The sequence below is a fragment of the Dendrobates tinctorius genome, unplaced genomic scaffold, assembly GCF_039654945.1.
Source record: "Dendrobates tinctorius isolate UK_male_01 unplaced genomic scaffold, ASM3965494v1 ptg000126l, whole genome shotgun sequence".
Lineage (NCBI taxonomy): Eukaryota > Metazoa > Chordata > Amphibia > Anura > Dendrobatidae > Dendrobates > Dendrobates tinctorius.
In genome coordinates this window covers 19,499,264-19,512,427 of record NW_027361794.1, presented here as the reverse complement: position 1 = coordinate 19,512,427, position 13,164 = coordinate 19,499,264, and the positions used below count along the sequence as shown (strand labels likewise).

At 44.2% G+C, this 13,164-nt stretch overlaps 1 protein-coding gene across 1 annotated transcript in view; it reads left to right on the top strand.

Annotated features, from left to right (window-relative positions):
* LOC141047065 (uncharacterized) overlaps window positions 1-13,164 on the top strand; it is a 570,550-nt gene that overhangs the window by 341,005 nt on the left and 216,381 nt on the right. The window contains 5 exon segments of the mRNA XM_073541995.1: window positions 8,177-8,330; window positions 8,460-8,639; window positions 8,714-8,837; window positions 8,921-9,018; window positions 9,215-9,305. Coding sequence (XP_073398096.1) covers window positions 8,177-8,330; window positions 8,460-8,639; window positions 8,714-8,837; window positions 8,921-9,018; window positions 9,215-9,305 — 647 coding nt within the window.

The window sequence follows — 13,164 nt, the reverse complement described above, 5'->3', positions numbered from 1 at the left end:
CACGGACTCAGGGGAGTGCAGAAGGTCTCCACGTCCCCTTTCCCGATCGCAGGGCCCACTGTTGTAACTGTGTCCCTCCCCCTTGCCTTGGTGTTTTAGTTACCGGCCTGCGAGCCGTGTCACACAGGACAGTATCACGTGCCACATCCTGTTGTTTTCGTTACCGGCCTGCTGGTCGCGTCACACAGGACAGGTCCACGTGACACCTATGTGGTCTGGTCATGGTGTGGTGGTATTTGTACCTTGTATGTAGTATTATTCGGTCTCCATGTGGTCTGGTCATGGTGTTTTGGTATTTCTTCCTGTATGTGTGGTATTGGTCTTGGTATAGTGGATTGTGTTGTGTATGGCGGTCATTTGTTCTCTCTGATATTATTTAGGAGAAGATTCTTTATTTCAACTAGAGATTAAATACTTTGTATACAGCGGTAGAGATGCACTTACAGGGGGTTTCCTGTATTGTTTGGTGGGGGTCTAACTACTTGGACCCATTCAGCAAAATGTGGAGCATTTTATCACCATTAGACTGGAGTGGCATGTCTGACTTGACCACTGATCCATTCTTTCCCTCAGTGGCTCCACTTGTTTTTTTTGTAGACGCTCCAAAGAGAATGAATGGAGCTTCGGTCAGATATCCCACCTGCCGCTCCATTTTAAAATGAGGATAAGTGTCCTATCAGAGATAAAACTTCCTCATTCTTCCGATCGGTGCAGTTTCTAATGGTCGGAACTAAGCGATCACCTATCCTGTGGAGCCCATGGATCGGTGATAATGTGTTCTAACCAAAGAACCCCATTAATGTAAACTACTGTAATTATACATCCCATTTGTGGTTGCACACAGTAGATGTGCAGGAGCCGGAGCCGCCTGTGTTTTACAGCCTATGCTCCACTATAATGGGGATAACGACTGACAGATATTTGTATATACTTGTAGGGTGGGTCCCAGACACCCCAGTCTGACCCTAACTGCGATCATGTTTGATCACAGTGTGCCGGGGGTTAATGTGCCGGGAGTGGCCCGTGACCGCTCCTAACACATAGTGCCAGGTGTCAGCTGTAGTAATCAGCTGACACCCGGCCGTGATCAGCTGCTCGCTATGACGTACTATGCCGTCCATAGTCATTAAGGCCCAGGTCACATGGACGGTATAGTACGTCATATGTCAGGAAGGGGTTAAGATCATGGAGCGGCCTAGCCAGTCTCCAGACCTTAATTCCATAGAAAACTTTTGGAGGGAGTTGAAGCTCCGAGTTGCCAAGCCACAGCCTCAAAATCTTAATGATTTAGAGATGATCTGCTAAGAGAAGTGGACCAGAATTCTTCCTGACGTGCACAAACCTCATCATCAACTACAAAAATCATCTGACTGTGCTTGCCAACAAGGGTTTTGCCACCAAGTATTAAGTTTTGCTTTCTAGAGAGATCAAATACTTATTTCTTACTGCAAAATGCAAATAATTTGTAGAATTTATACAATGTGATTTTGTGGATTTTATTTTTGATGTTTTATCTCTCAATGTTAAAATTAACCTACCCTTAAAATTATAGACTGTTCATGTCTTTGTTAGTAGGCAAACTTACAAATTCAGCAAGGGATCAAATAAATATTTCCCCCACTTTTGTAATTTATTTTAATTTTTATGTGTTTTTTTATGTTTCCATGGTTTGTACAATGTACTTATGGACTGTGGTTGAACTTTGACTTTTGTCACATGTCTTTTTGGTGCTTCTTTTCGAATTATCAGCATAAATATAACTGATGGTCTGCTAGGGATCTCCAGTTTGGTTATGTCCTGAGGAAGAGGTTAGATAACTTTCCAATGTGTCGATTGTACAACAATTCAATAAAAATCCTATCCTGCATTTCTTCATCCTGTGAATTCATCCATCCATGTGAGTTTGCCAGCAGCACAAAGAAAACCACTTTCAATCTGTACAGTAAACTTCCTCATGTTGGAAGTCTTCTTTTACTCATGGTTCATCCACACACCCTGGTCTGCACACACTCCTAGATGTGCCTCCATCCACTCATGCTTGCAACGGACCTATCCATTAAAGTAAAGGCTGCCCACTCTCTCCAGTCCCAAAAGCTCTCTGCCCCGGGGTTATCCTTGACACTGATCTCTCTTTCAAGCCACATATACAAGCTCTCTCCACTCCCTGCCGACTTCAGCTCAAAAATATTTCACGGATCCATACAAGATTTCTCCCGCACATCCCCCCTACTCTGGAACTCTCTAACACAACATATCAGACTACGAGAGCCTACCATGGAAACCTTCAAAAACAACCTGAAGACTTACCTCTTTCAACAAGCCTGCAATCTGCAGTAACCACCGATTCACCAAACCGCTGCACGACCAGCTCTGCCCTCATCTACTATATCCTCACCCATCCCTTGTAGATTGTGAGCCCTCGTTGGCAGGGTCCTCTCTCCTCCTGTACCAGTCGTGACGTGTATTGTTTAAGATTACTGTACTTGTATGTATTATGTATACCCCTCCTCACATGTAAAGCGCCATGGAATAAATGGTGCTATAATAATAAATAATAATAATCTGCTGTTATGACATCACTTATTGAATTTACCCATGGCATCCCTGCTGATAGATTTTCTATATGTAACCACCACAACAGTGCATCTGTCGTTGTTGAGGAAAGATTTAGCCTTCCTTTCTATTGCCCTTCTAATTGCTATTGCTCTCTCAACATTTCAAATTGTGGTTGCCAGGAATGGAGCTGGGCCCATAACACTGCAAGGATGCAGCACACACGGCTGTGCTCCGCACACCTTGTACACATACGGCTCCGCTCCATACACCTTATACACACACGGCTCCGCTCCATACACCTTGTACACACGTGGTTGTGCTCAGTACATGTCGTACAAACATGGCTCCACACACTTCGTAAACACGTGGCTCTACTCCATACACATACAGCTCCGCTCCATACACATTGTACACATTGTAACTATAATGGTATAGAACATAGAACTCTGCTTGCTGAATCATTGATATAATTTATCTGTTGCATTGTACTCAATAATCACTGTTGTATATCCATAGGTGGGGTCACTGTAGATATTATCTTGGGAAAGGTGTTATAGCATAGAGATGGCGCCAGGACTAGTGTCTTTGATCATCTATCCACCCCCCGGTGTGTTGAGCAGCTGCAAAATAATCCCAAACCAGCTCCCATAATCCCTCTCTCCTGACCCTGTAGTGTGCCCTATAAATTTAGAAACATTCTAAGGGATTGCACGCAGTGTGGGGTGCATAGCTCTCCTCAGCAAAGCTTCCCAGCAGCTAAGCATCTAGACGAAGCAGTTAATCCATGGCAGTTAGGGCAGGAGACAGGTAACCCACATTTTGCTCTCCCTTTTAGCCATGTGCTCCCCTCCATCATGACTCATACATATCAGCCCCTCTATACTTCCCTTTCCCATGTACAGCTCCCATGCACTTCTCACCTTCCTGAAAAACCTCAGCCCATTTTGCCCAAACCCATTGCAAAATTTCTTACAATTCCAATAACTACTTGCTCTTTATCTTCCTACTCCTTTTTGGGGGACATCTGCCCCAACCCTGGACCACCATCCCTCAACCCTTACCCTACCTCACATCGAAACCTTACTAACCTTATTAATATTAGTTGCACTCCTTCATCTCCTTTTTTTAATTGTGTACTCGTGAATCCACGGTCTATATGTAACAAACTTCCTTTCCTGCACAATTACTTTTTGAACAACTCTCTGAATCTGCTGGCCCTCACTGAAACCTGGATTCAAGATTCTGACACTGTCTCCCCTGCTGCCATTTTCCATGGTGGCTTGTAATTCTCCCATTCCTAGAGACCCACACACTTGGTGGTGGAGTCGGCATATTCCTGTCCCCACAATGCACTTTCCAGGTCATCCCCCTAGATCCATCACTCTCATTCCCTTCTATTGAGGTCCACACCATCAGGCTCTTCCGTCCCCTCTCCCTCAGGGTAGCAGTCATATACCGGCCCCCAGGTTCACCCACCCACTTTCTTGACCATTCCTCGCCTGGCTGCCGCACTTCATATCCTCAGAACTCCCAATCCTTTTCCTTTGAGACTTCAACATTCCCATTAACAGCCCCACTTCCACATCTGCATCCCAGCTTCTATCACTATAGACTTCTCTCGGCCTCACACAGCTCTCAACCTCTGAAACAAACAAAGATGCTAACACCCCTGACCTGGTCTTTGTCCGGCTCTGTTCAATCTCCTACCTAGATCACTCACCGCTTCCCCTGTTTGACTACAACATTCTCTCCTTCACGCTCACAAATCCTTGCCCACGCAAGCACACTTCTACTTACCACACATTCAGAAATCTACCAACCATTAACTCTCATACACTTTCATACTCTCTATATTCATCACTGTCCCCAATCTCCTTTTTAATGTCTTAATCTGGCTGTACATCACTACAATGACACTCTTTTAGAAGCACCCGTGTCCAAGTAGATCCCCTCGTCCTCAGAACCTCCAAGCACAGAGTAAAACAGCCCTGGCTCACATCGCAAACTTGATTTCTCCAGTGATGCTCTAGGAGTGCTGAATGTCTATGAAGGCAAAACTCGCACACCAGAAGACTTCATCCATTTCAAACTTATGTTAAGACCCTATAACTCTACCCTTCGCGCGGACGGCAGAATGGTGACGAGGAGCTGTGCGCAGATGGCGGAATAGTGACGAAGAGTTGCACGCCGACGGGAGAATGATGCGCTTCCAACCAGCCACCATTTTGTAACTGGGATGTCAATTCCCTGTTTTTCGCATCGGTGCAGGTCCCAGCGGTTACACACTCCCTGATCAGTGAGTTATCTCACTTGCGAGTGTGATGCAAGAAACTTGCTCATCAACACCCAGCATTGCCGCCGGCACTCAGGGCCGGAGTGTGCTGCTGCATAGAAATACATGCAGCTGCGCACTCCAGTCTGAGTGGCGATGGCAGTGCCGGGTGTAGATGTGTGGCGCCCCTGAAGGTCCAGTCGCCACAGAGGTACTGCACCTCACCCAGAGGTGTTGTATCCCACAACCAGGTAAGGTGAGTGCACCCGACCAGATTCCAACACCCACATCCCACACACACCAGTAGTGTAGCAGAGCACACTTTATGGCTCCCTGCTTGGAACACGAAGAGCGCTGGGAGGTGGGCGGAATGTAGTTTGGGAGGGAGAATCTAGCCTGATGTTAGATTGAGTCCCCTCAAAGGGAGAGAAGGTGAAGGACGTGTTTGAGCAGCTCCTGACTTGTACCAGGAGTTGCCGGATGTCTTGGGACTAAAACAGAAGATTCTTCATAGGAAGCATTGGTTCTTCCAGAGACACGGTTGGAAATTTATCCCGTGGGTCTCGTTCCCCGCAGACCGCCATCAGGTGGAGGAAGGAACCAGACAGGTCGCAAAGGGAATGGCCCCTAGCCTAGATTGCATTCCTTTGGGTGCCACTAGCAAGCCGATAGCTTTGGTTACTTTACGAACCATCGCTCCTACCACAGTTAGTCCGACTGGATAGGTGGCTATATAGAATCATAGAAATGGTGAGGCATTGTCTGAACAGGATTCGCAGCTGCTGGCCCAGAACGATAACTGTGAAGTACTGGAGTGGAAGTCAGGCGGGAAAAGTGGCAATTTTGTGGAGACGGCCAGGAAAGGCACACACTGACAGGAAAAGCTGGAAAGGTGCATTTCATCTAAACTGTAAGTTGGCTGGACCCCTCACGGCACTGAAGCGGGCCTCTGTGCATGCCAGAACTGTGAGCAAAGCCCATTGAACTACATGCCATTGTGTCCTCTATATTCTTTCCGCGTCTCTCTTCCAGCACCGCTACATCTTCCTTTCTACACTACCTCAACATCTACCAACTCATCTCTTCTACCCTGGGAATACAGCTCTGCCTGTGGAGAGCTCAACATCCTTGCTGCACCACAACATCTGTCCCAGAGAAGCAACACTGCAGCGCTGGTCATTCTGACCAGAAACCACAGGTGGCATCACGAATCACTACATAAGCTTTATCCCCATTCAATTTTACCCCTTTTACATGACCACCTGAGGCCACGGGCCGGGTCACTGCCACTGTGACATTTCCCATTGAAGTTAACGGGCCCAGCGCCGAGTATCCCACGGCCTTTGGGGCACATCAGATGCGAGAGACTCGCTCAAGTTTCTCGCATCACACTCGCAAGTGTGACCCCAGCCTTAAGAGACTGTCAGCAGGGAATGACTATTTAAACTAAGCTCAGGTGATCAGTGTACACTTGTTGAGGCCAAACATTTAAGTGCTCCTTCCATCTACTTGTTTTTTCCTATATTTCCGCTCTCCCTCTATTTTGATTGACAGCTTTGGCTTTATAGAATCAGAGAAGCTAGGAGATAGATAGAAAACTTGTAGGTGGGAAGGTGCTCTTAACTGTTTGGCCACCTCAAGGGTGGATGGAGGGCCTGTGCTTGGATTGAACAGTCATTTTATGCTGACAGAGTCCCTTTAAGGCTACAGTATTTTGTCAGTATTTTACATCAGGCGTTATAAGAAATAAACAGAAGTGGGTCAGAAATCCAGAAGTGATGACTTGTTTCTATTGTACTTTTCCTCTGATTATTCCTCTTCTGATATTGGCTACAAATACTGAGGTTAACTACAGACCACATACTGATAGGGTGACCTTGATCTAAGACCCTTAGTCATATTTGATAACTTTCAACCGTTTGGCCTACCGCGCTCCTGACTACACATACACAGGTGCACTTCAAACGTTCTTGTGCTGTCCGTTAGGGATCAGATATCAGGCTATTATGGCAGCAGCTTATTTTTGCAGAGAACAAGAGGATCAACCATTGGAATTCCAATATGCCAGATCCTTCCTTTCACTCACATAGAGTATGGAAGGAAAGTTGAGAGGCCCCATACACATCAGATTGTGGCTAAACCTGCAGACTTTAGCTTTATGTGCATGGAAGCCTTAGTGGAACCACTAGACTAGATATTACTGTGTGCACAGAAATCATGGACCTCAGTGCAGCAACTCTGATCTACTCATCTCTGTAGTGAGACAGCTAGATTGGAGTTGCTGGAAGGAGCAGAACAGGAACTTCGGATCTAGACGCAACCTTCCTGGTACCAGGGCTGCCCTCGAGGAGGCCTCACTCCTGGTGACATCATCTCGCATGGTCACATGGGCATGACGTCAGCAGAGGTCCTTTAGCCCCGGTGGATTCAGCGTCTCCCAGTGTGTGGTTCTGCAGGTGGAGATGTGTGCAGTGTCCTCGTTATCCCCTATGTGGATTATTTATTTCTCTTCCTCCTATATCACCTGAATACTCTGCAGCGCTGTACAAACATTATCACATGCGCTATAGTCCTTGTTCACACCTGTGATTCCTGGCTGTGCACTGGTTGCGGTTTCCTCTTTGCCTCCAGACAGTAATGTCCTCCACTTTGTACTGACCACTGTAATAATTCTTCCTTCTTCCCCCACATAATATTCTCCTATACACCTGCATGTGGCCATAATTCTTCTATGGGCCCCAAAGTAGTAATAATGGCCCATATGTACCCCCATATATTAGTAATGTCACCTATGTTCCCCCTATATTAGTAATGTCACCTATGTTCCCCCAAACATGAGTAATGTAACCTGTGTGCCCCCATATATTAGTAATGTCACCCACGTGCTTCCATATATGGGACATTCCTTGTCAAGTGAACCAATACAATTTTCCTCTATATTTTTTATTTCTTTTGAGCTTTTTTCTCTGGTAATAGTGTGTGAGAGAATGCAAAATGTGCAGTAAAAAAAAAATCTATATACATTAGTTTTGCTAAGGTGAGCAGCAGGATGAGACCTTTAGCTCAGGCCACGAGGCCTACTAAAATGGTACAGATTCCAGTGTCGGTAAATGAGACGAGAATTAGCGTTATGGAAGATGAGTCTATGAGAAACGTATTCAGCTGCCGACTCCGAGGAAGAAACTGCTTGTTGGCTGTGGCCTAAATATATAGGTTTTATTAGTAGATGTAAAGAAGGAAACTAAATACTGTAAAATAATAAATCTTCTCATATGTTTCCCTTATTATCTCCAGTAATTGTATTATTACACAGGATTTTTATGATGTGACATCGGCTCATCTTCTCATTCAGGTCTCTACAATATCGGATCCTCTCAGTGAAGATCTTCTACATAAGAGAATTTTCCTGATTTACCCATCAAGGACGAATATAGACAGAGACAAGATGGTGGAGAGGATATTACACCTCACCCTAGAGATCCTCTTCCGCCTTACTGGAGAGGTGAGAGATTCTGATGACGTCACATTACATCATTCTTATCTATGGGAATAACAGATGGACAGAACTGGAGAGGTGAGGACTCTGGAAATGTCTGTAGTGAGATTTATTAATGTGTCTCTCCATAACCAGGATTACACAGTAGTGAAGAAGACCTCTAGTGAGCGCTGTCAGGACCCTGTGTCTGAGGGATGCGGAAGACCCCTGAGCCCAATCACGGGGCCTCCACCTCACCCCCTGATACATGAGGACATCAATGACCAGAAGATCCTAGAACTCACCTACACGATGATTGAGCTGCTGACTGGACAGGTGGGAATGCTGGGACATTACACAGTAACACTATGAAGGGATCTGGGGGATAACGGTATCATTGTATGTGTCAGGCTCCTATAGGGTGTCAGGATGTCACTGTCTATTTCTCCATGGAGGAGTGGGAGTATTTAGAAGGACACAGAGATCTGTACAAGTACGTCATGATGGAGGTTCCCCAGCCCCTCACATCTCCAGGTAATAGACAGGACTAAATACACTCGGCCTATAATTATCTATATGTAAAGAATGAAGTCAGTCCCTGTATGTGTTTCCTCTAGATCTATCCAGTATCAGGACAACACCAGAGAGATGTCCCCGTCCTCCTCTTCCACAGGACTGTAAACAAGAAGATCCCAATGTTCCTCAGAGTCATCAGGTAGATGGAGAGAAGGTGTCATGAGATCTCCCCTATGATGTGTAGATGGCTGTCAAGGTCTTGTGCTCAGTCTTTTTACCCACCAGTATTATATGTTTTATACTCATGTAATGAGAACGGTGGAGATGGCAGGATTAGAGCTGAACATAGCTGTGACTTCTCCATCTGTCTGTGACTTTTACAATATTTGTTTCAGGGTGAAGATCTGACCCATATTAATACTACAGAGACATACATGAGGGGTGATGAGCGGTGTAAAGAGGAGATTCCTACATATGACTACCCAGGTGAGTAGTAACCACTAAATACAAAGAAATCACAGATTCTTCTCAGTCACCGGCTGTGGCTGCTTTATCGGTGGTGTAGTCTGGTCATACCACAATCTTGTGATCACCATTTTGCCTCTAGACCACAAGATTTTTCTTCACCAAGAACTGTTCAAATGACTTTAGTTATTGAAAGCCCTTTTCTACAGAACTTACCACCTGGAGGATCCACCTACCCTCTGTGATTAGAAGACGTTGACCGTTACCTGCCCAGATCTGTAAATTTCAAAGCCAAATGACAGCGTATGTAGAATGTGCTAAGTTAGAAAATCACTTGAAGAAAAATATTATGATGGGTCTGTAAGAGAAAGTGGAAGGTAATGATGCTGTTGTCTTCCTAGATCCCTGATATCTTATTGGATGAATCTTCCTTCTCTCCCTTCTGTGCTGCTGAATGTCCTCATATGGTCCCTACAAGACCAGGTCCAGTCTTTCTGACCAAACTTTGCTTTTATGATCGACAACATTGAATGTGCAGTGAGGCCAAGTGTGATTTTCTGTACAATAACAACAGAGTTTCCCTTTATCCTGACTTTTCAATTTCTTTTAAAACCAACAAACTTCAAACAGGATTGCGATAAACTACATAAAACCATTACACCTGTGCCATGATATATCTCTAAGCTGTGCGTGGCTGATGGCTGTAATATACATTCATTCCCGCCTGCAGGAGATGTGTTGGCATGGCTCGAGCCCTGGTTTCATGGATTCACTCCACATCATAAATTCCATTATGTTTTCAATCCTAAATAATTTAATTTACTGCACAATCTCTCTTGAAATGGGGGGCAGTAATACTTTCCCTATTCGTCTGGTCAGCAGTAGTAGCTCCAATGGTTCATCATAAATGAGATCAAGTCCGGTTTCACATTGGAGTTTTCCCATCGCACAAACGTTGTTGGGGATGTAACATGGTTTTTTAATTTTTTCTACAGTTTCTCATTTTGTATGATTTGTGGTAAGAAAGAATGAAGAAAGAATAGAGGTACAGAGAGATACATAAAGTGCATGTATACTAATGCCAGAAGTCTCGCCAACAAAATAGAGGAATTGGAGTTAATGTTGTTGGAGCATAATCATGACATGGTGGGGATATCTGAGACATGGCTGGACGAGAGCCATGACTGGGCTGTTAATTTACAGGGCTATAGTCTGTTCAGAAATGACCGTACAAATAAACGAGGGGGAGGCGTGTGTTTATATGTAAAATCATCCTTAAAACCCATCCTGCGTGATAATATATATGAATCTAATGAAAATGTAGAGTCCCTGTGGGTAGAGATAAGGGGAGGGGGAAAAATAATAAATTACTGATAGGGGTTTGTTATAAGTCTCCAAAAATAATGGAAGCAACAGAGAATATCCTCATAAAGCAAATAGATGAAGCAGCGACTCAAGGAGAAGTCATTATTATGGGGGACTTCAACTACCCTGAAATACATTGGGGAACCGAAACCTGCAGTTCCAGCAAAGGTAATAGGTTTCTGACAACGATGAGAGACAATTACCTTTCACAACTGGTTCAGGACCCAACAAGAGGGGGGGCACTGCTAGACCTAATATTAACCAACAGGCCAGACCGCAGATCAAATGTAAGGGTTGAGGGTCACTTGGGTAATAGTGATCACAAATTAATAAGTTTTCATGTATCCTTTAATAAGATGTGTAGTAGAGGGGTTACAAGGACACTAAACTTCAGGAAGGCAAATTTCCAACGGATGAGAGATGATCTTGGTGCAATTAACTGGGACGATATCCTGAGACATAAAAATACACAAAGAAAATGGGAGACGTTTATTAGCATCCTGAATAGGACCTGTGCACAATATATACCGTATGAGGAAAAAGCCAATATGCTAAATGACTATTTTTCAACAGTATTTACACAAGAAAATCCCATGACGGATAACATGATCAGGGATAAAAATTGTTCGTTAAATGTCACCTGCTTAACCCAGCAGGAAGTACGGCGGCGTCTAAAAATCACTAAAATTGACAAATCCCCGGGCCCGGATGGGATACACCCCAGAGTACTGCAGGAATTAAGCACAGTCATAGATAGACCATTATTTTTAATCTTTAAGGATTCCATAATAACAGGGTCTGTACCACAGGACTGGCGTATAGCAAATGTGGTGCCAATATTCAAAAAGGGGACAAAAACTGAACTTGGAAATTATAGGCCAGTAAGTTTAACCTCAACTGTGGGTAAAATCCTGGAGGGTTTTCTAAGAGATACTATACTGGAGTATCTGGAGAAGAATAACCTTATGACTAGTGTTGAGCATTCCGATACCGCAAGTATCGGGTATCGGCCGATACTTGCTGTATCGGAATTCCGATACCGACTTCCGATATTTTTTCAATATCGGAAGTCGGCATCGGAATCGGAAGTTCAAAGTTGATTGACAGCCGAAATGACGTCATCATGATGCGCGGTGTGTGCGCATCATGATGCGCCGTCATTTCGGGCCTTCCGGGGGTCTCTGCCGGCCTGCCGGGGGGCTGTGTGGACTGCCCGGGGTCTGTACCAGCCTGCCGGGGGGCTGTGCCAGCCTGCCGGTGGTCTGTGCACCCTGTGGGGGTCTGTACCGGCCTGCCGGGGGGCTGTGCCGGCCTGCCGGTGGTCTGTGCACCCTGTGGGGGTCTGTACCGGCCTGCCGGGGGGCTGTGCCGGCCTGCCGGGGGGCTGTGCTGATGTCCGGGGGTCTGTGCAAGCATCGTCCGATGGGACTATAAGTCCCATCTGGCGATGCCTGCTACCATGACAGTGATTGACACATTAGCCAATGATGGGACAGTAGTAGTCCCATCATCCGGCTAATGTGTTAAATAAAAAAAAAAAAAAATACTACATACATACTACATACATACTACATGCATGCTACATACATACTACATGCTACATACATACTACATATATACTACATGCATGCTACATACATACTGCATGCTACATACATACTACATACATACTACATACATACCACATATATACTACATACATACTACATGCATGCTACATACATACTACATACATACTACATACATACCACATATATACTACATACATACTACATGCATGCTACATACATACTACATACATACTACATACATACTACATGCATGCTACATACATAACACATATATACTACATGCATGCTACATACATACTACATGCTACATACATACTACATATATACTACATACATACTACATACATACTACATGCATGCTACATACATACTACATGCTACATACATACTACATATATACTACATGCATGCTACATACATACTACATGCTACATACATACTACATATATACTACATACATACTACATACATACTACATGCATGCTACATACATACTACATGCTACATACATACTACATACATACTACATGCTACATACATACTACATATATACTACATACATACTACATACATACTACATGCATGCTACATACATACTACATGCTACATACATACTACATATATACTACATGCACGCTACATACATACTACATGCTACATACATACTACATATATACTACATACATACTACATACATACTACATACATGCTACATACATACTGCATGCTACATACATACTACATACATACTACATACATACCACATATATACTACATACATACTACATGCATGCTACATACATACCACATACATACTACATACATACTACATGCATGCTACATACATACTACATGCTACATACATACCACATACATACTACATACATACTACATACATACATACTACATGCATGCTACATACATACTACATGCTACATACATAC